At 44.4% G+C, this 24,085-nt stretch overlaps 1 protein-coding gene across 1 annotated transcript; it reads right to left on the bottom strand.

Moving 5' to 3' along the window:
* Nucleotides 1–1,087: 1,087 nt before the first annotated feature.
* creb3l1 (cAMP responsive element binding protein 3-like 1) lies at nucleotides 1,088–23,957 on the bottom strand. The gene is made up of 13 exons (XM_080519797.1): nucleotides 23,680–23,957; nucleotides 16,358–16,490; nucleotides 14,986–15,072; nucleotides 9,652–9,806; nucleotides 9,479–9,560; nucleotides 8,537–8,736; nucleotides 7,481–7,627; nucleotides 7,254–7,312; nucleotides 4,750–4,818; nucleotides 3,224–3,326; nucleotides 2,948–3,116; nucleotides 2,153–2,321; nucleotides 1,088–2,080 (listed from the first exon to the last, which is right to left on the bottom strand). Exons 1-13 carry the CDS (start codon nucleotides 23,788–23,790, stop codon nucleotides 2,044–2,046), a joined length of 1,521 nt encoding a protein of 506 aa, XP_080375923.1. The 5' UTR covers nucleotides 23,791–23,957; the 3' UTR covers nucleotides 1,088–2,043.
* Between the last annotated feature and the right edge of the window lie 128 nt (nucleotides 23,958–24,085).

The raw sequence follows: 24,085 nt of genomic DNA, 5'->3' as shown, positions 1-24,085 counted from the left end.
TCTCACATTGTCGGAATAGTGGTGATAAAATATAAACTGTTTCCTTTTTTTTTTTTTAAGAAAAAAACGTTCAGTCAAATTATGGCATAAGCAAAACTAGTGGTGTGTTTTACTCGCTGGAATGTATGAGTACCCTGATTGGCTTCATCAATATATACACACTTTCTACAAACAGCAATAAATATAACACACACCGCTGTCGCATGAGAACATTTGATATCAGTGTTACAATTTACATTCTGAATTCATCGAGAGAGAAAAAAAAATGAATATGAGCCTTTTTCTCTTCTCAAATCTCACTGTTGATTTATGATGGATATATTTTTTTTTTGGGGGGGGGGGGGGTTAGGCCAAAAATCTGCTTTTTGTGGTTAAATTGGACAAACCAACACTGTTTTTCAATCACAAGGGTCCCCAAAAAAAAGAAAAAAGCCCATGAGGGGATTTTTATACGACAGCAGTGAAACATAAACACTGTATTACAGTTAAAAGACAAACAGATCATAACAAAGCTTTACAGCATGTAAAACCTCACATCATCCTCAATGCCAAAGACACACAAACAATCCTTTTTTTTTTTTTGCATAAAATAAATATGCTCTTTTTTTGATGCTCTGAATATATTATAGGTTGTATTTTTATGTTCTTTTTTTAACATTATCTAAAAAAAACAAACAGATAAACTAACTTTAAAAACAAGTTCAGGTTTTTTTTTTTTTGCTGCATAAATTAAATATGCTCTTTTTTGTGATGCTGCAAATATATTATATATACAATTTATAATTCCATAAAAATATTTTTTATGTCATTCTCAACCTCATTGTGATCCCTTAGTATGAAAATATGGTCTTCCCCAGAGAAAAATGAAAGAAACGAGTGTAAAAAGTTGAAAATCAGCTCCCAGCCAGTTAGATTTACGACAGCAACTGTTTCATTTGAGCCGGCGATACTTTTAACCGAGTTTTAATTTGGATTGACAGCTCTGATCGGAACGTTTCCAGCTCTGTAGTTTCATGTGTGGACGTCAGAAAGAGGCCGAACAGGTGGAAGGCACTTTGATAGCAGCACAGCTTTCATCATTTTTAGGTTGTTTTTTTTGTTTTTTTGTACCGATACATGCAGGAATCAGTTATCAAGCAAAACATTTTTTATCTTTGGGTTTATAGTAAGAGTTGGGACGAAATCTGTAAGGCAGGGTTTTAAATATATCATCCGAGATGCTCCTTTTTAACTTTGCAAGGTGTAAAAGCTTAAAATTTTAAATTTTGTTCCTGAAATTAACCGATTTATTTGGTGTGGATTGCACTGTTTTTAGTATATGTTGTAGACGACACCGGTGATGTCACAGTGAAGGCAGTGAACGAGTTGTGAGTTTAGGGGCAAGAAAACATCCAAGCGGCACAATGAGGACGCCAGCTTGTTCGCATCCCTTGTCGAATGCTGCGATTGGAAACGTTAAAAAAGAAACTACAGTTCCACAGTGGAGGTCGATTAACTTTAGAAAACAGTATGATTAATCTATCTTTTGATTAAAAAAAAAACCACATTACTTTTCACTCACTCTTACAGAAATCACATTTGCAGGCCTGTTTTCATACAACACATGATCATTGTTTGACGTTCGACTAAATTGGTCTCATTTACTTGTGTCTATTAATTAATTATTAATATTAAAGGGTAACGGCACCATGCATCTGGCGTTTTGGAGACCAAATGGAGACTCTAGAACAGGGCCCACAAACTCAACTTGTACAAAGCAGTCTCAACAAAACTACATGGGTGTTTTAACATGAACCCGATTCTTAGTGCATAAAAATAGAAACCCCTTTAAAGTAAGAGTATTCAAGTATAACAGGGTCTTGTTTGAAGATGGGAGGAGGTGGAGCTGCTGGGATGACCGCAGACCGAAGCCAGGTGACGGTGGATTTACCGTCAGACGCAGGCCTGAGTCCGGCTGTTCATGAAAAGGTACGATGTCAGCGCTGGCGGGGCGTGATCGGGAGGGCGGAGGGGAGAAGTGCTGTGAGGAGGGATCAGGCCGGGTCAGAAGAACTCTGAGACTCCGTCTGGTTTCGTTTCTCTGCAGAGAGGAAATAGGCCGGTTGATGTTTGTCCGCCGGGGCATGACGGTGGCGGCCGAGTCGGTTTGTACCTTGGGTGTAATTGGGGCCCGGTGGAGCGGTTTCTGTGGCCGTCCGCCGTGTACCGGCCGCTCTGGATGTGGGAGTGACCCTCTGACTGTGGCCTCTCTCCCTCCGAGTGGCCTAAACTCTCCTCCAGCGGAGAGCCTTCGTTGTAGAAGAGCAGGCTGCGGGAACGGACTGCCAAACACAAACACATTCTTTTGATATGTCCACTTTTAAAAAGCATAATTCATCATCCAAGCATATTCATTTGGAGGACTTTAATGACTTTAGTGTTTGATATGGAAGAGCCTCATTGGTCGTCGCCACAGAAAAAAAAGCTGCTGGGCTATAATAACTCGCCGTGTAATTTGGGGCTTTTTCTTCTTTCTGTCTCGGGGTGGTTTATAGTAGTGTGGTATTTAAGTTCTGGTTGCGGAAGGGCATTCCCACGAGCGAGCGGTTCAGCGAGGTGAATATATAGATGGAGGTGGAGCCCAGTGAGGAAACAAAGTTCAAACTCGTGACGACTTGTCAATAACCCTGGAATGGACTTTACACTGGAAAACGCTCAATGTTGATTATTTATTTTGATTTCATGAAGGCTGTGATCAATAAAATCACACTTTGAGTGGAGTTTAAAGCAACAACACATTAAACTGCAATACAAATTTCCACCACAAGATGGTGTATTGAGTTCAGGGGCCGCAGGAGGACGAGTTAACCGAATACGGTGTACATACATCGTTACCCGTCATAAAAATTGACCAAAAAGACGGGCGACACTGAAAGCTGCTTTAAGAGGTGTGCGGATCTCCACCTACCCTGGCTGGTTGTGTAGAGGTCCGCGGATGCAGCGGGATGAGAGGAAGGGGAGGAAAGAGAGGAGGAAGAGGAGGAGGAGGAGGAGGAGGAGGAGTGAGTTACTAAGGAGAGAGGAGAGATGCAGGGAGAGAAGGAGCCCAACACCAAGACAAAACACAGAGCCACCATCTGCACGGAGAGAGGAAGAAAAACACCTCAAATAATGTCCTTCAACTTATCGTGCAGAAATCACCAATGCAAACAGAAGACGCCATCATGAAGATGACGGATGTTACCATGAGGCATGTTCCTGTCTGAGTCGAGGCCATTTTGCAGGCACGAGGGACGACTTTCCCCGAAATCAGCGACTGAAGCTTCTGCAGCTGCTGTAGGAGAGACCTGGAGGTGAAAGAAAAATAAAAGAGCACAACGTTAGAGGCAGAAGGTATCGTCTGGCAGAGGAGAGGACAGCGAGCCAGGCGGGAAGTTCCAACGCAAAAAGACACAGGAGATCCATTAATGTTCAACAGGCCAGAAGATCCTTTCAAGACTTGCATTTATTTGTAGAAAATCAAAAAGGTATGACCCTGACCCCGCCTCTGTGGCGTCTCCGAGGGGAGCCCTCGCCACACTTTGAGAACCGCTGAGTTTTTGCATCTCACGACCGAGTTCATCTCACTTCAAAGTCGACTTCCAACCACCTGATTTATTGTTGTTCTGTTCGTCAGCCAGCTGCGGTCCGGAGCCGCGCCGAGTCAGACGGAGAGCGTGAGTCAAAGCACTGGGATCTGGAGAGCAGGGCTCTGATGGTATGAGCTGCAAGGACGCAGTGCTGCCACTAAGCGGAGACACTGGCCCGTCGGAGAGCGAGAGAGTGAACGCTTGAACCCGAGACGGAGCGTGAGGACGAGTCAGGTGGGACGCTGAAATCTCTCGTGTTGCTCGGGGGGAAGCGGAGAAGCCGCCAGCTGTGGGTATGAAGCCGCCCAGCATCGCTCGCACACGAGGCCCATGTTCGACCGCAGTGATGCGCAGCGCCGGTTGCCAGGCCGGCGTGTCCTGCTGCCTCTCCGGGTCCCTGGGTTTTGTGCACAGCATTAGCACTGCGTGCAACAAAACAACCAGAGACTCATGTCTTCGGCCTGCATGTTGAATAAGCGTTATTCCTCCGTGTGCAGCGACTAAGCGAGCAGCGCTGACACAGTTCTGCATGAATCAGAGGGGGAAAAACACTGCATGCGTAACAAAATGACCACTAATAAGAGCATCAGGGTCATTTTTAGGACCTTTGAGCATATATTTAGTTCAAAAGATTTCTTTTTTTTTTTTTTACACTCCAGACTGCTTGAGAGTGAACGTGCTGCATGCTGACTCATGTTTCCCACTTTGTGCCAACTCATTGTTCCTCAGTGTGGTGGTTTAACGTATTTGTGCACAAGTGTGTGTGAGTGTGTGTGTGTGGTGAGAAAGGGAGGGGGCCGGCTTCCATGATGAAAGCTGCTGTTAACTCGCCACTTTAATGACAGGCTGATGCCGCCACAGACAGACAGAGACAGACCCCCCCCCCCCTAGATCCACCCACCCCGCGGTTCCTACACACCCACCCACCCATCTAACCACCTACTCTGAGATAATAGCAGATTGGTTTCATATTGTTATAATAACAGAGCAGACATGCAGCCTTGCTTGTGACTCCGCTCCGGCTTGAAATACACAATATCCATGTGCAGCGCCAGAACTCCAATCATTTCACCTTTTTAAAGGCTGCAGGCGGCTCATGGGTCTGTGTGTGTGTGTGCGTGTGTGCGTGTTCAAAGCTCACCTGTTTGCAGTCTCCAGGTTGTCTACTTTCCTCCACAGGTCGCTGTTTTCTGATGTGTAGCTCTCCACCCTGACAGGCGCACAGATAAAGACGTTTGTTAGTGCCTCAGGCGCTTCATGTCACTCACACAGTTTCACATTCTCTTGGAGTTCTTGCTAAAAACTGGTGTTTTACTGAAAGAGCCACAAAAAAATAAAAAAAGGCCTGATGTATGAGCAGTTAGTTTTTATTGTTACACCATTAAGTTGTGTGTTTTCTGGGTTTCTCCCACCTGAAAAATCAGCAGATGGTTAAAATTAAAATGTTATGTCAATATTTATATCTGGAAAAGGCAAAATGCTGCAACGAGAGATGTGTTTAAGAACATAAAATGACAATGCATCATGTTTATTGATGTATCAGATGCAGCTTTGAATTTCCAGATGGAATCTCGACTGACGAGTTATTTAAAAGCTTGACGGGCCAAACGGCTTTATATCTGGCAACACCGCTCCGACTCAATATGAATATTAACACCATTAATCAACTGTTCAAATAAATAAAAGATGGAAAAAAAATAAAAGGGAATTATTTGAATTTTGTTATATATTGGTTAGTGATGGATTACATTGAACATGTGTTCAGAAATAGTCACAAAGGTTATTTTGTCTGCATAAATAATACATTTCAATCATATAAACACATTTCTCAGTGTCAGCTGAAGAAACTGACTAAACCCTATTTGTTGCACAAAGTGTCCCACCTTGAAACAAGAGGTTTCTCAGCTGAGACTGTTTTTCTCACTGAAATGTGTGAACTCTCAGACTTTCTCATGAACGTCGCAGATAATCTGCAGACGTTGGGAAATGTTGATTCACACCGTGACTGAGACAGCTGCATGCAGCTGGACCCTCTCACAAACTGCACTGTCCAAAACAACAAGCGATGATTCGCATGTATTCAGTCATAATGCCAGGGCAACACTCACTCCTTCCAACCACCCTCTCTCACCAATCGAATTAATCTTCTTACTTTATCAATTTAACGTCCAACTAATCTCTGACTCTTTCAGTATTAATCCTCCTGAAGAGATTCACACATCTCTCTCTCAGCAAGGCGTCCTGCTCCGTCTTTTTCGGGGCTCATCCACTAATCCTGCCCTTGTGTACGAGAAAAGAGGATGAGAAGGAAGGATTTCTTCCGTTTCCACACGCCTCCTGTTGCTTCGGTTAAAAGGAGCCGCAATCAGACACAAGTCCGATTCTGATGGGATCATTTGGACGTTTCTGGCCCATGTGTTGAGCAGGTTATTGGAGTCCTTCCACAGCAATGAACGGGCAGCATAACAAAGGAAATACAAACGAAAGACGTCTCTGCCGCTGCGATTAATCACGGTGGCTAAGGAAGAGCCGAGAGCCGAGGAAAGGCACCCTGCGGGTTTTACATGTAAACTTGATATTTGTATTTGACCCCAGGAAGACGCTGGGTTTGCCTCCAGTTCACACCCCGGTGTGGCTCTCGTGTCTTTCACCAAACTCCACAGCAGTCGGGGAAAAAAACCTCTCAATGCAAAGAAAAAAAAGAAAACTGGCTCAAGCTCACTTCAGTATTACACAACTCTCATTTCTCTCTCTTCAACAGTTCTTTTTCAGATTTTTGCTGCATGTGAGAGGCTGTGGTTAGAGAAGGACTCCCTGCAGTTTTTTTAATCCACAGGCCTCAGCAGCTTGAGGTTCGAGAAGCATTTTGCAAAAATACCCTTTAAGAACAGTTTGGATGGTTTCAAACTGTAACGTATGAGAATTGTAATGAAGCACCTTTATACTGACTTAAAAGTCTTTCAGTATCCAGACGTCCTTCAGTAACTGTTAACATTTCTGATTTGTATTCTATATATATATAAAGTTCTATTTCATTCATTTGCTTTTTGTTCCCCCAGCAAGAACTTTGTATATGGATTAAACACTACTAAAAATGAAGAAAAATAGCAGTATGTTGATTGTATCTTATGTAAAAAAATAGATCCATGAATAACAATTTGCATACATATAATAATTTTGAAATATTCACTATCAAACTGTGTCTGAGTTTATCTCCTGCAAGGATTTATGGGAAATGGAGCAGCAAATTGAACCATTATTCCAATGATCATGCATGATTTTGACATCTTTTATCTTATAATAATACACAATAATGCCATTTTTTTGTAATTTTAATTGATAAATGGTTCTAATGAGCTTAAAACAACCATCATGCCTCCATTCATTGTGAATTGAACTGTAGTCAATTCATGGTTTTCCCTCTCTGGTAAAAAGAATAATATAAAATAATGTCCCACTCCTGTTTTCTGAAAAACTTGGAGGCAAGCATAGTCTTTCAAAACCAACATTTGGATGTGATGCGATTCAAGAAACTGTGTTGGAGGGAGAAAAGGAGTTTGGGAGTTACCAAATGACCGACAGAGACAAAGGTAAATCTAAAGGAATGGAAAACTAAAAGACAAAGACTATTTTTCCAGGGCTTACTTTTTCTCCAGACATTCCACATACTCTTTCTTCTTCCTCCGACTCTCCTGAGCTGAGATCTGCAAAGAAAAACACCACTATTACAATCCCCCTCCAAACAACAGCGACACACCAAAAGTCCATTTCTTCAAGAAGAGAGAGAGAGAAAAAAAAAAGAAATTACAGTTTTGGTGAAAGTTTAAAATCGCGTTTCTATTTTTGATTTAATTGAACGTGGAGAGGCTCACCTTGTTTTTGATCTTCCGTCGGACCCTCTTCAGCGCCTTCTCCTCGCTCTTTGTGAGGGGGAGTTTGTTGGGTACCGGGTAGCCCTCTGCAACCAGGGTCCTCTTCTCCTCTTCCGTCAGCATGAGGGGTCCTGAACCCTGCAGCTTCTGCACAGCAACAAGACCCCCCCGGTACTCAGACACGCCACTTACAACAGAATATAGCAATCAGAGATATGAGAACCCGCTGCTCCCACACAGTCTGACAGTTACAACAGTGTTTACAGCATGAAAATCCTCAAATGTCCATCTTTTTTTTGGGGACTTATTATGAAATAGAAACTGGATTCTGGTACAATTTCAATGCAGCTAAATTTGCAGTTCCAGCCAAATATTTCCCAAAATAAACAAATTGCATTGCAGTCTAAGGAAGCATGTGGCCGATTATTTTAAAGAGAGAAAAAAGCTGAACCAGACCGCCGCTGGATGTTCTGACTTTCATTACAGAAGTTGGTGCTCCGGCAGCAAATTATTAGGGTGACGAAACTCCAAAAAAATGGTAGAAAAGACACAGAATGCACAGTATTTTACCCGAAGAGTCAAAGGGAGGTCAATAAAGCTGCAATAATATCAAACTATTCGAGTTTTTGTAAAGATATATTGCCACACTTAATGAATCTAATTATTGAGATTTCTGTGAGCCGTTTATAATATTCAGATGTCTTAGACGTACATAAACCTGCATTTATCCAATTTATTTTGTTTCTGTGCAAAACAAATGGAGAGAAAAGACAAAATGCACACAGCAGCAGGAGACAAAGAGCCACTTCAAAGGTAAAGAGACTTTTAAAAGAGCTGCATCTTCACAAGTCGGTAAATATGATCCAGCAACATCAGAAAATGTTTCTCAGTTTTTCTCAAGTCCGAACCACTGACTGATTGTGTTTTATGTTAAATCCACATCAGGACATGTTGAAATAGTTTATCGACGGTTTCATTCTCGAATTTTAGAAAATCGATGTAACTGCTTGTGCTGAATAAAGGAAGGAGCGGAGAGGCAGATGCTCCTGAACTCACATGTGGCGCAGTGAGGAGAGGTGAGGAGGAGATGGCCGAGGAGGAGGAGGAGGGAGAGGAAGAGGCACGACCTGCTGGCCTCTGTTGTGGCTGGGGGGAGGACGGAGGCAGGGGGAGGTGCGGGGAGGAGGGGGGCAGGGAGCCGTCGCTGTCACCGTGGTTACTGCTGGGAGGGGTGGGCGGGAGCTGGAGGGCATCGTCTGAAAGGGATGAAAGTGATGAATGAAAGAGCCTGTAAACGGCGGGACGTCAGCAGAGGAGGAAATATATCCTCCTTCATTCCACGTCTTTTCCCCACATGAGACGTCTGTACGAGTCGGCGAAGGAACACGAGATCAATCAGCTAAAGACTGAAGTCTTCAACCACAGAAAGTCACTCAAAGTAAGAGAGATGAACTCGCTTCAGGACAAAAAGTTTATTTATTTTGTGGGTTTCGTCTTTAGTTTGATAATCCTTGACAATTGGGAATGTGTAACACTCATCGTTTGCAACAAAACACAACAAACAACAAAATACAGCAACATGAACAAAATATGTAAAAAAAACAAAAAAAACAAAGCAAAATACAAAAGCAATTTGAATAACTGCAACACAAATGCAAAAGTCATAAAAAGGAACGTAAAAGTTGTACACGACTGCAAAAGCGAGAGCACAATAATATTTAAAAAAATGCAACACAAAAGCTGTGACACGAATGCAAAAGCCACACATTAAAAGGCAGAAGGCACAACACTGATGGGAAAAGCAGCCATGCGAACAAAAATGCAAATAGATGCAAAAGTTACAATAGAATGAAAATAGAAAAAGCCCTAAAAGCCTTGTGCAAAAGCTCCAAAAATGAATGCAAAAGCCACAACACATGCAAGAGCTACATATTGTGGAGTTCTGCTGCTGAATCACGTGTGACGTCAGGTGTGTGTGTGTGTGTGTTGCTGTATTACCGCTGGGCAAGCTGAGGTACTGTCCGATCTCTCGGGGTTCATCTTTTATAGCAACGGGCTTCACGTCATCTGAACAGTGGTCCTGCAGAGACACAAACAGCCGGCGGCGGCCGTCAGGAACGTCCGCACCGCTTCCTTTCACTGCTGACACACGGGCCTGACAAGACACTCACTGTGCGTCTCCATGGTGATCCTCTGTGTGGGGGGGCGGGGCTTAATATGAGCGGTGGGCCTTCCAGAGGCTGGGGATCTAACCTTTGACCCACGTCTGGCTCTTCCTGTTTGACCAAGATGGCAGACAGGTCCTGACTGAAGCTCCATTCAAACTCTGAAAAAAAAAAAAATATATAAAAGAATAATTACACACAGAAAAAAAAAAGAAGAATGAATTACTTTTGACATAATAAAGCTCCCAGTCCACCCTGTGGCCGCTCCTCTGTGGCCTCGCTGTAGGTCTTCCGATGGGAAGTAAGTGGTAGCTCCAAAATCACACTTTGCACAAGCTTCCCCAAAATATTTGAGCACTTCCTGACAAGGCTGGTCATTACAGGCTGCTGGACAACATCGCTCTGGCATCTGCGGTGCATAATTTGTCTCCAGTCGGTGTGTACAGTGTTTACCCTGAGAAAAAGACGGGCTGAACCAGCAGCAAGAGAAAAAAAAATAAAAAAGCATCGCAGCCTGTAACCTGCAGAAAATACGAATAATCCAGGAGCCTGATCGTGAGGTTCCAGTACAATTTTTAAAGGAGGGTCACCAAAACACCGTGTGGGGACATTTCTGTGAGATTCTCACAGGGGTTTTATTGTTTAGTCTACTGTGGACTGAATAAAGTATTTTTAGTTGGCTAAGTAGCAGTGCAGGGAAGCCTTGCCCTGATCTCCTGCTGTAATTCTGGCATCACGGTGGACCGGTGCACCACAAGCCTCCTGCAATCACCTTCGAAAGGCCAAATCTGATAGGGGATGTGGTGATTGTGCAGCTAACGCGGACAAATCGATGGGAACCAAGCAAAAAGTACCTGCAACATCGATTCTGATAAGAAATGCATGTATGCGTGAATGGTGGATACATACAGATGTATGTGCAACGACAGAGAGCTGGGCAGCATGTGGGCTAATTATGAAACGTCCCTGAAGCGCAACACGTTTGAGTCATACAGGAGAGTCAAGCCAAGGATGGCCGAGCCTCTGCTGCAGTTATATCAAAAAGAAATTCATCCCGGAAGGGGCTCTTCACTCGGGCAAATTGATGGCTCCGCCACGGCAACATGTGCTTTGAATTAAGGACTCCTTCAAACGGTGAGCGGCTCCGAGGGAACCTCATTAGGCCGAAAGACAAACATTAAAGCTTTCCAGCTTCACCTTTAAAAGTGAAACCATGACATAAGTTTTAAAGAGGTAAATAAAAAAAAGGGAGCTGCAGGAGGAGTGTGCTTCATCAAGTCAACATCGAGACACTCGGCCAGACACTTTGATGTTTGTCACAGCCAACCAGTGTGTGTGTGTGTGAGAGAGAGCAGTGGACGTCATGTTAATCACCTCCGGGTCTCCTAGCAACATTCTGCTGGTAAAACGCTCGGAAGTTTACAAGCCCTGCATATGTGTGTGTGTGTTTGTGTGTAGGTGCGTGTGTGTGTGTGTGTGTCTGGGGGGATGGGGGGGTGGCAGCTCGTCTCGTTATCCTGTCCATCACTGCAGAGAGGATCAGCTCACAGCAACAGGCGTGACGTTAACGTAACACACACACACACACACACACACACACGCACGCCTTCATTCTGTGAATCCGCAGTGTGAAAACTGGAGCTGAGTCACTCCGACTCTCTGGGTCTTTGTCCTGTTGACCCGATTCACAGCCCCTCCGACACCGACGTGACAAGCCGGGTCGGATGAAGCCTGACAATAGAGGTAGAGGTCGTTCCTACTAATGGTTTTAATTCACCTTGGCTCAAACGTCCAGCGTGAACGAGTGAGTGAGTCACCATGTCACCGTCATCCCATCCACATCCCGCTCTTCTTGAGGCAAGTGGAAAGCAGTCGAAGGCTGCATGTGCAAAACTGCTGTAGCTTGTGAAGCATGTTTTCACTGAAATGTTTCCATAAATCTTTCTCGAGGAGCTCTCGGGAAATTAAAGTTTGAAAACCACTGCCAGCACACTTCAACAAATACTGAAGGAAAACAAGAGTGTAGCTCCAGTGTAAAAGTACTTCAAACAAACACTACAGTATAGTTGGTAAGCAGTGGATCATTTGTAAAAAAATCTGCAGCAGTAACTTGAAATCAGTGGACTTGAAATTAAAATGTGTGAAGATTAGAATTTGTTCATTCAGTCCAAGAGCTGGACAAACCCAACTGGAGCTGTAAGTCAGGCTTTCCTCCAAGTCTTCCCACTGCAACATTTCACCGTCGAGAAAACGTCAGATTTGGCCGATCAACTTTTACCTCTATTGGGAAATTAAAGAAAGACGCGAGGAGCGGCGCCGAAATTTAGTTCCGAGTGCGGCTCTTCCAGTTTACTTCATGCTCTTCGTCGGGAGGGGTCCAGAGAAGTCTCCGGTAATGAGGCCGGTCCTGCTGCTCGCCGGGGCCTCATTAAAGCTGCTGCCCTCGTTAAGGCAGAGCACCACTGGAAGCCCTTCGCCACCATTTTTAATGGGCGCCAGGAGCGGCGAGCGGTGAGCACGCACATCAGGAAATGATCCTTGAGATGTGTGGACACTGCTGTATTTCCAACAAAGACATCTGAATAAATATTGTTTCTGCGACCTTGCATTAAAATTCAGATGTTTTTTTTTTTCCAGCGGTCTCTTTAAAAAGGACAAAAAAGAAAATCACTCTTCATTAGTGAGTGTTATTATCGATAGAAGGATTAAAAAAACAATAACCACTGAAGTGCACGAGTCCAGTCTTGTACTTCCTCCCAGTATGAGGGAAATATGAAATATGCTGCAGATGAATGTAATAAAACCCGATCCCCTCTGTTCCAAAGTCTTTTTTTTTTTTTTTAAAGGTAAGCCTTCCTGTGTGGGTAGAGTGTGTTGCACGCCCAGGTAAGTAAAAATCCTGCGTTAATGGCCCAAAGGCTGCGGGCAGTCGTCCCAGGGGGTTAATGGAGGGGGGGCCGGTGGCGGTGCTTGATCTCAGCGGGGCAACGGCAGCATTAAAACATTAGATGGATCAGCGCAATGGGAGCCGCAGTAAAAACATGCAGCTTCTGTTTGGCTGGATGAGAGGAACAACAACAAGGAGAGACCACAGGCTGCGAGGGGCGAAAGCAAAGAGGCAAAAGTGGCGACGGGCGAGTGTGGATGTTGTTGGGGACGGAGCGAAGACACACAAAGAGACACATGGACGACATGAATGGCTCTTTTTTTATGTTATCTCAGGAGGGTGAGAATCCTCCCATTCAGAATTACAAGAGCAAAAACCACATATACACTAGACCTGACAAGCTTCAGCTTCTTTTGGGGGAAGATTTTATTTACACCGAGGCTGATTTGATCAAAAATGTGATTTCAATAGGAAAAAAAATACTGCCTGTACAAAATCCATCCTTTATATTCACTTTATCCAGACTGGCCTGGAGTTTATCATAGCGCAGCCAGCTATCCAGTTTGTGTTAGTTAATGAATTGTCTATTCGCGTTGCAAAGCAGGTTTTAGTGTTTTTTGTGAGGTACAACTCTTTGTGTGTGTCTTTCCATCCAGTCTTTCCTAAGAAACAAGGGTATTCCTATAGACTGTAACAGAACTTTGCACTATGTGATGAACAGGCGGATTTCAGGAACAATCTGGAACCCTTGGCAGGAGTTCCCACTCCAATAGCCCGATCTGAGATACTCGCTTTGACAGGCTTTTTAACCTCGCCAGGGTCTGCCGTCGTTTCGGGAAATATGCATGTGTGATTCCAGGACTTCACAAGGCCACCTTGGCCAAGCCACTAAAACAACACCGCAAAGCTCCGGAGCCAGCCGAGACGCTGTTGTCAGAGATAACACGCGGCCGCATCGCTCTTTAGATTTTTTCGAGCTGTACGACAAGTGAATGCGCCGCACGTCGCCAAGAGCTCACAAGGCTGGACGTGCAGGAGTTTTCCTCTGCAGCTGCACATAGTAAAACCCCTGGGTCACTCTCTCCAGTGTATCCATGTCACGGTTAATAACGTTAACGTGGAAACACGGGATCAAACCGTTTAATGAATAGTTATCTCAGTTCTGGGTTCAAATTCCGAACTCGTTCGCTGGCTGAAATTCCTGAAAAACATTGATGTCGCACGTCGCTGAGGGGCGAAAGAAAAACACTGAAACCCGACGGTGGCCTTCTGCTGCTTCAACCCCTTTATGTAACGGCGAAGTCGACTCTCGTGGTCTGACAGCATCTGTTTTGATCCATAGGCGGAATGTCAGGACAGACTCGGGATGTAAATCACGCTGCACTTTCTCTCCGAAATTCCATAAATCACACGAGTTAAAAGTGGAATTATTGTCGCTAATGAAGTGTCATGTTGGTGTCAGTCTCCAGTGAAGCCAAGAGTCAAATGTGGTGAAAAGTAAACAAGCGAGTCTGGCTTTACGGGGCAGATATGCATGTATGTGTGCACGCTCACATCAAATGCCGAGTACATGTGTGTGCGCCACATGTGAGCCTCAGCTCATGGTTATGCAACGGCACATTCAGACAAGATGTGTGGAAATAAGAGCTCTTAAAAATGTCATTTCGGTCCGTGTGCACACATCCCAGCTGAAGTAGACGTCAAAGATTGAAGCTGCATGGACTGCTGAGCCAATGTGACTTAATTAAATTTTCCTCCAAGAGTCAAAATACAGAAATGTTGTATTGTACTGAACAATGTGCACACACGGGAAAACATGCAAGTCCAACCGTTGATGCCTGAAGTTAGGGAGACGCTCCTCTTTGGAGCTAAATGTGGCACTTTGGTGAAGAAGGAGACGTGATATTCATATCAATAAAGTGGATTTAATTGGATTAAAGGCGCCCCGGAGGCAGAACGATAGAAAACAGGAGTCTGAGTGAGAGAAGGAGAAAGAGAGATAATCGGACAGAGGAGAGAAAGAGAGTTTCCGCTGGCTTTGGCTAAAGCTGCAGACTTAAAACCATATGCTTGTCATAGTGCGTGTGTGTGTGTGTGTGTGTGTGTGTGTGTGTGTGCTAGGTGGGCAGGGCTTAGCTGGAGGAAAACTGCTCTCTACTACTCAGGCAGCAGGATCCCCGGGACAAACGGAGAGAAGAGCAGACGGCAGACAGACAGAGAAGAAAACAGGTATGGGGGGACGAGAGAAGGGAGGCAGGAAGTGAGGAAGACGAGTGAGGATGACAGCAGGATATGAAACGTACAAAGTCCTCGACATGGTGCTGCTGCATGTCGTTCAGAATGGACGGACGTCGTGTCTGCAGGGCAGCCAATCAGAGCGCGTCTCATCAGATCAGGGAGGGTCAAGGCGAAACACAACGGGCGCACACATGACATCGAGATGAGTGACCGACCTGACTCGTCGTCCATTTTGATTGACAGGGCCGGGCTCTGGGGGGCGGAGTCTTCGCTCAGAGAGTAGCTGTGCTCTGCTTGAATGTCTGTGAGATTAGAGGGTTCTTGTCAGAAAGGTAGGAAACGGAGCCCAGCTGCCGTCAGCCGCCCGGTCGAGATTCAATTCCAGGTCCAACGTATGCATTCCCTTTCTCATTGTGAACGAAAAGACTTGTTCTGTGATGCAGTCCTGCTCTCGCCTATCCGTCGGGGTTAAAAATGTCTCGAATCAGAAAGCGATCGTACAATTCTAACCTGCATGGAAGGCAGATGGCCTCCTGATGACGCTCCCACTACATGACAGGGTCATCAAGTCCTTCTACTCACACACTCATGCAGGAGGTATAAAATAGAGGAAAAAATAAAATCCCTGGCTGTTTAAAAGAATTACTTCAAAAGATACATATATAAAAATACAGCAGAAATAACAGTATGAATATCTGCCCACATATATATATATATATATATATATATATATATATACATACACGCCTTCCGTTCAAGTTTAAATGTGGACGATCTCGTTCTCATCTCAAATGCTAAAAGTTAAAAGGGCGCAACAGAAAGCCCTGGAATACAATTTTCACATTAACTCTTCCACCGTCTCAATCAGAGGTTTTCATGGGCGCGAGGGCTCCTGATAAATTATCTCCTCGGTGCTAATTATTTATTTTAATCAGGCTGCATCGCCTGCCGCCCGTCTGATTATGTCCATTCATGCACGGGCACAGAGACAATTTGGCTGAATGCAAACATGCTACTTTTAAAGTGTTTTTTCCACAAGACTGCCCAGGCAGCTGGCATAAAAGACGGTGATTATTAAGAGGAGTGTGTCACAGATCTCATCCCGATATTACGTCTGTGCATACGTGACCTCCATGTCTACCTTTAAGTCACACTTTCATTGAGGAATCCTGCCCGTCTGTCGACGTCGCAGGGCCGATGATGCGTTTACGGTGACTCAGGCTCTCGGGAGACAATAACAACATTACATAAAGATTTTATTCCTCGCTTCAAACATTTTTGCCGTCTCCGTGGCCATGGCAACGCCTGACGGGGAACCTGATAAGCGTGACGCTGAGCGTAATCGGCAGCGTGATGGCAGCTTCCACAGACTGGAAGAGACTTTTTTTTTTCTACAATAACCTGGAGTCTTTCTGAGAAACCCAGCGTGGCTCCTTCTGGTGGGACAATCAACCATCAGACGACAATGTTGACGTCAGGGAGACGCCATCGATCTCTTTTATCAAGCCAAAGTTCTTCCATCTTTTTAGGTGTGTGGCATGTGTCTTCCGGTTTTATTTCTTAAATTTAAAAAAAGCAGGCGCTCACCTGGGCTGCTGTCCATGTCGATGTGTAAAAGCGACGGTCTTTCTGCCAGCAAGGGTCGCTCTAATAGGTGGTCGTCAAAGAAACTGTTGAATAATTCACTGCTGAAGTCGTCCATCTGGTCACCGGAGAAAGGCTGGAACAGAGAAACGCAAAGACATTGGACACAGAAACCTTTCAAAAAAGGATTTTGTGGGCCGAGTTTGAGGTTACGTGGAATTGTTGCAGCATTTAGTGTCACCGACCAAGATTGGGTCAAACTACAACAGCATTGCTGAACACATCCACGTCTGTCTCGTTATGACGGGTGTAAAGACACTGAACTCAAAGGACACGAAAACTAATGTCAACTCAACTTCCATCCATCTACAGACACTCCAACTAATGGCTTTTTCCACTGAATGAATAGTTGAATGAACAACACGAGAGGAAATTACCTGAAACCAAAGCTTCCCAATTGAAGGTCACGCCTTCCAAGTGCTTTGTGCCGTCGAGCCAGCAGTTTAAAACCCACCAACCATTACACCGATCTCAACGAGAAAATTACGAATCGTCTCGAGCCGAAGCAAGAAAATGCAGTCAAACAACTTTCTGTGCGTTTGATTTATCACATATTGGATCAATAGTCTGCCGCAGACTCGGCCGGCATCAGAGACGGAGCTGAAGGCTGGAAGAGCACGTCAATGGGAAACAGCGCTGATAGATTAATGCTCAGTCTGGATGAATGAGTCACTGAGCCGAGGGATGTTGTTCTGGAAGCCTGGGACTGCATGGTGCTCTGAGTTCACCGGTTTACACACACACACACATACAATATGAGTCATCCTGGTCTTGAACAAACATGCAGAAATTAGGCGGGTAGCAGGCATACATGGATTGATTTGATCTTCTCTGTGCCTGGAGGCTTACAGACAGACACAGTCCCAGAAATAAGTTGATTTAATGAGCATCAATTAAGCTGATTTATACATTTCATTCCTGAAAATTAGCTGCGGCTCGCCTACAAAAAGTCCAAAACACTTCAGCTATAAAAAAAAAAAAAAAAGTAGCATGGATGATCCTTTTATCAAGACCTTCAGAGTAGTTGAAGATTAATTCACCCATAACAAGACCATTTCCTAAAAATTGTTCTCTGGCTTTTTTAAAAAGCTTTGGTGTCTGTTGAGGTGTCCGACACTGTGGTAGGTGGAAGGGAATAAAAACGCCAGATTGTAGATTTTAAAAGGACCATATGGTCTGCGTGACTCATGGGAATCTGCTGGTGTTTATAGGATCTGGTAATGTTCTTTAAAAACTCACTGGCCGAGTCAGCTTGAAGCAACATTTTCAGCTTCACACGTGCGTTATCTGTGTGTGTGTTTGTCTATATTTGTGACTCAGTATGAGGGGTCAAGTGTAGAGACGTTATGGGACGCCTGCAGCTGCCTGGAAAACATGTGCACGCACACACACACATGAAAAACCGATGTTTTACAGTGGAACTGTGTTGAGTTCTTTTTTTTGAAGTGAACCGACAGGAAGGTTTGAGATTTGGGGGCTCAAAAGGCAATTTCTCACCAATCAGATGCTGATTTGTCACAGCAGGACAAAAGCACACAAAGTAGAACCAATCAAGAAAACAACTTCAACCATACCCAATGTGGCCAGATCAATCCTTTTAAAGTCTGTGTGTGTGTGTGTGTGTGTGTGTGTGTGTGTGTGTGTGTGTGTGTGTGTGTGTGTGTGTGTGTGTGTGTGTGTGTGTGTGTGTGTGTGCACACACTCAGTGATCCTGCACTCACACACAACTGAAGACTCACTCATTCATAAACAAACGCGCCCACATGCAGAAATAGTAGTTCCCCCAGACAGAGCAGCCTTGTTCTCCTGTCGCACTAAATGCCCAAATAATATCTGTTTGAATAACCCGGCTTCTGGCCCTCTACCTCGGCTCCAAGAGGGAATATAGGTCACATTCAAACCAAAGATAAACAGAGAAAAGCTTTACTTAATTGGCTGTAATAATGGCAGCGACGCAGAGAGGAAAGGCAGAGAAACGTCCTGAGCTGCAACAATTATGGACGATCGAAAGTCAGTGTCAGTCAGTGCACTAGTCGAACACTGCTGCTATACCAAGTGCATCACATTTAACTCTTCAGGCTCCAGCAGTCAGACTATTGTCATCAGTTACGCCGTCGCTCAGAGCCAGCTAAAGGCTAACCCCCACGTTATCCATCACCTGCCATCATGATGATGAACCCATGAATAAATAGGTTTTTCAGTAACGGGCACGTTCAGGTATTCTGAACATGTACAGACACTTTCACTGAGCTTCTGCCGACTGTGAACCGTGGAAGAAGAAGAAATCCTCCACCATAATCCCAAACATTCAGGAATATCGTACATACTTGCTATCCACATGAAAATACACCGTCTTGATGCACAAATGGAGAATACAGAAATCATTGCAATCTTTCCTGAAACCAAAATGGAGACGCCATTGTTTTGAGTTGACCGTTTTCATATTAATACAGCCTTGATTTGTTGCAGGTTCAATATGCCAGTGGCTAAAACAGTCACACGACATGTTTTCCAGCACGCTTTAGTCTGCACTCATCCTTGGATATCCTCTATGGTACTGTACAGTAATGTATTTTTGTATTAGAGGACAGTAACATTACTGAACATTTTCCTGTTGCTTCCATATTCGTGTATGTCTCGAGGACGTAATACTGCAATTACAATAGGTTACAGTAGGTTAATGTCTTCATGGTGTACATTATTGGTTAAATGCACTGATTGACATTCCAAAGTGTCATCTTCGTGCCGCCAAGTGTCCTTATTATATTCTTAAATCACTAATATACAAGCAGAAAGCTTCACTTCACTCAGTTGAAATGAAAATCTGTTTGCACTTGATTGGATTAAAGTGATGACTGGAAACACTTAAGTTATTCAATCCAACTCTTCTCTGATGTGCAAAGCTCGACCAGAACGACGATTTTGAAAGAAAAAAAAAAAAACAATTGGGGATCTGGCTGCCTTATAAACATCTGGCGTTAATGACATGAAAGACTGTATCAGTGGTTCAGGTTGTGTCACGTCCACCCCTTTATGACCAGTCAAACCTCTTCTGATGGAGACTGATGGAGCACACAAAGCTCCAATCACCTCAGACCAATGAGAAGTTTAGAGGAGTCAAAAGGCCCCCATAGTCCCCAGACTGCAGTCCAATGGAGAACCATTGGGGTGTAGTGGAGGAGGAGACTGGTCAGTTGCTGTATAAACCAGTGAGACCTTCGCTGTCGCCGGTGGCGTCGTCGACGCGCAACGAGCCGGAACAGCTGGAGTCAGTGTGAACAGCGTCGCCGCAGTCTGGACCCATCATTACCTGGAACTCTCTGCTGGGAAATGAGCCACATCAGGGGGAGGGGAAGAAAAGTGTGTTAAAAAGCAGTTGACAGGTTTTACAGCTTATTTCGGGGCGGCTGTGTCATTTTCAAACTGGGACGCAAACCCCACAAAGACACGGGAAAGACGCAGGCAAGGAGTAATTACGAGTGTCTGTAATTACAGGAGCTAAGTCTTAACATATCTCTGTGCTCTCCTGTCATTTTACCAGCAGGCTGGATCAGGTGATGAAAGCCGGTGGTGCAGAAAGCAGCCTTACAGGCATCTCTGTGAACCCCTCAGACGGGAGCTCACCCCCACAGCCCACCCAGTTGAGTTCCAGACCCCCGAAGCTTTGTCACGTTATTAGATATTAATATGAACGGCTGTTGGGACACATTTAATCAAATTGATGCATCATAAGAGTGAGTTGCTGCCCTTGCCGTTCTGCAGCATGCAGAAGAGTTTTGCTTTCTCCGGCACAGTGAAGGAAAACACAGGGATAAAGTGGATTACAGAGAGGCTTGTGGGCCAAAAACTTTGTCATTTATGGATTGAATATTGCAGTGGAAAGTATCGTAAAATGCACTGAACATCATGTAAAAGGCCAAAGGAAAATACACTCAAAACTATAAACGTCTTGATGAAGTCATGTACTCTCACACTGATCCTCCAGGCAGATTTATATCGTCATAAACCCAGAGTGAGTGGCTTTTGTTTGTTTTAAAATAAAACTAAATGTGAAGTAAAACTACAAGAATACAATTACTCCCCATTATGCAAGTCAAAAGTTGAACTTGTGGACGTGAGACCTGCTGCAGGAAATACAAACTTTCTCTCACAGGAAAAACCGTTTTCTCACTTCATTTCTTCCGCTACATCATGCATTTCTCTCATTTCACAAACGACTCAACTCTGCAGGAATTGTGCCACAAATCCCGACACATAAAAACCCGCCTCTAATGCTGAATGCTACTGCACCAAAGTAAAAGCCCTTTTGTCGTTCTCATCAAAAACGTGTGCATAAAAAGTCATATTCAAGAGATGACATCGGTGTCTTGTGGTTTTTGCAAAGCTTTACACAACATGCAGTCGATTCAGAGTCCTTTTAATCTCAGGTGTTTATATATATATATATTTACAGAACGTTAAAACAAAATACAAGTATGTTTGGCTGTTGAAATAATAAATGTAAATAAAAATGTGATAGTTTGAATAAATTGGGTCCACGGCACTGAAAGGTGTTTCGACTGGTTTTAAATGAGTCTTTTTCTTCAACTACAATAAACTCATCATGCTGAGAGTCCTGAGAACATCATGTCATTGAGCTGCAGTCCTGCCTGCCTCTGATAAGAAAATGGTCATGTTCTCTTAATCTGTGTCTGTGTGTGTGTGTGTGTGTGTGTGTGTGTGTGTGTGTGTGTGTGTAGACACTAGAAGTATCCAATACACACATCAGCAGAGTATTTTTTCCTGCATGCCTGCACACATTCCTTCAGCCTGCCTGCCGGCCAATCGGGGACGAGCATGCAGATGAGGTGGGCGTGTCCCTGTGTCCTAAGCTGGAGTACAGGGTCTGAATGGAGAGTAGAATAGAATAAAATAGAAAAAGAGTAGAGTGCCGACACACAACCAGGAAGAGTTGGGTTTGGTATGAAGACGCGAAGGGGGACTGAAGGAGGAGGTGTGGAGAAGTGTGTCGGTTTAATTGCAACTCGGGATGAGAAGACAATCGACAGATTGGAGGAAATGTCCTCTGTTGACCTCGTTTCATGCAGGGGTGTGTGTGTGTCCCTCTCAGCAGAAAAAGACTAACTTTCTCAGATTTCAACTCGATTGTGAAACTTTTACTGCTTCCATTTTTCCAAGTCATACAGTCAAGACGACATCTATTTTTCTACTCAGCAAATAAGTGACTAAACTTGAAAGTAGTGCTCAAACTGCAGTTTTTAACACAATCTCTCAGATTTACCTCCAATTGGATGGTTAAAAATGTTTTTTTCCCCCTCATACATACAGACCTCTAGATACTGGATCACGTCAATGATTCACCAAATCAATGGAATATAAAGCCACCCTTCCAGCCTCTCTGGTGTTTTCCTCAACATTTATTGTTGCTGTGTGCAGAGCTCAGGTCTCAGCAGGTTGCAAACTGCACCCGTGACCCCCAGAGTCAACGTGAGGCCGGCCGCAGACTGAAGAGAATGTATGGTCAGGTTTTGAGAAGAAATGCCCAAAAAAATTAAGAATACAGCTTAGAAATTAGCCCTCCGTGGCTATCGGTGGTTTGAGATTGAAGATCAAGACATTTTGATTTCTTTAATAAATGGTAAATCTTAAAAAAATAAATAAATAAAAATAAACCCACAATCATACACTGATGAAGACCGACAGCTCAATGTCTTTTGCTGGTTTCACCACCAGCTCCATGCTGCCGACACCAGGGCACACTCTGTGCTGGGAGAGGTAAACAAAGACAGAGGAAAGGGTGTGTGTGTGTGTGTGTACCACACCACAATGTCCACCTTCTTAAAAAAGCAATAAACTGCTGGATTTGTGTGCAGCCTGCAATTTTTAGGGTTTTGAAAAAGATAGTTTGATTAAGGCACTGTAGGATTTTCATCCTGGTTCCAGCAGAAATCATCATATAAGGGGAATTATTGGTATTATAATATGAAGCACCAATCTGAACTAATACCTAAAGGACTAAAAACATGAGTTTTAGGCAAATCAAGTGAATTCCAGACGAATTACTACCACTAAATTGACATTTTAACTTAATATTGTCACATTTAGTCATAGTCGATCACAGAACGTACTATGTGAACTTTACACCTTTGCTGCTGCCCTGTACTGAAATATGGATCATATGTCCAGAACCCAGCCCAGCAGCTTCGCTGCAAAGTAGGCTACTTTATGTATTTAGATCAGACAGGGGGTGGCAGAGGGGGGGGGGGTCAAACCACAAGCAGACTGCGAGGCTGACTCACCCACCAGAATAGAGGTCTGCCTGAAAACCTGGGCTGAGGGGATGACACAAAGTGGAAAAACAGACAGAAACAGACGAATTTGCTCACACTGTTATTGTGATCCAAGTCTGCCGAGCCTGGCGGGACACTTCTCACCGTGGTACCGCAGTGGCCCAGCGGGCATTGTCTCAGCTTTGGATTCTGTCATCATAATTAGATTCGACTGGAAATAAACTGGAACAACGACCTGCATGTAAATCCTCCATTACTGCTCATACAGCAATCCATTCCCGACGCAACACATGTGCTTCTTTAACCACTCTGATGATGATGATGATGATGATGATGATGGGCCAGCATTAATCTGACAACCACATGGTGCCTTATGTTGTCATCACAGCTGGTTTAAACTTACATTACAAGACTTTGAGAGTGGAAAAGTGCAGATATACTGAGATGCAGTTCAAACTGGTCACTTTTTAGTCTTTTATATGTCCGTTGGGTTCAGAGGAATTGTTGCCCAACAAGTCAGAGCAATTTAGAGATGCTCGGATTCAAATGACGTGATGGAGATTATTATAATCCCTGAACATGTATGTATGAGCTGATCGGGGCTTCAATGTTCAAGTAGAATTAAAGTAATTATCAATTATTAGCAGACACACACACGTGCAGCTGCAACACCTGCCGGTTGCACACACGCACACACACACACAGAGAAGTTAACCAGTAACTCTTCAGCTTGTGTAGGTGTGTGCACGCTCGTATGACGTGCACGCGCGCACGGTATGAGCGCCGGATGTCAGTCAGGATCTAATTCTAATACCTGCACCGCCCTCCTGAGGTCCGGCTCCGGGCGGAACAGGCAGCGGGGGTGCGTTTGATTAAAACTTGCACAGACAGATTAAATGCACACATGTGGAAGATTCTTCTTCTTCTTCTTTTTTTTTTTTTAAATGAGATGAATAAAAGGAGAAAAGGACTCACCACATTAGTAAGGAAGTCTCCGTCGCTGAGCTCCTCCAGGTCCAACAGGTTGCTCCCTGCAGACGCGTAGAGTTTCTCCGCCGTTAAACTGTCTAAGATAGAGTCCATCATGACTGTGTGTGTGTGCGCCTGCGTGCACGGACGACGTGCACGGCTCTCCGGACTCAAAGCTTTGACTTGAGCTCGCGAAAAGGTGCGCGCGGCTGCAGGAGTCCAGCCGGATGTTCACACCGGCTGAGGCGAGCCGAGTCCAGCTGCTGCTTCATTCACTGACGAGCCAGGAGTCACACGGATCTGCACATCCTTCTTCTCCTCCTCCTCCTCCTCCTCCTACTTCTTCATCTTGGTGCTTTACGTGAGGAGAACGCGGCTTTCAGTCCACAGGCGCTCCCAGGTCCCTCAGCCA

Source organism: Blennius ocellaris (genome assembly GCF_963422515.1).
Source record: "Blennius ocellaris genome assembly, chromosome: 24".
NCBI classification, from domain to species: domain Eukaryota; kingdom Metazoa; phylum Chordata; class Actinopteri; order Blenniiformes; family Blenniidae; genus Blennius; species Blennius ocellaris.
The sequence above is the reverse complement of the archived record's forward strand: the minus strand, read 5'-3'. Positions and strand labels throughout refer to the sequence as shown.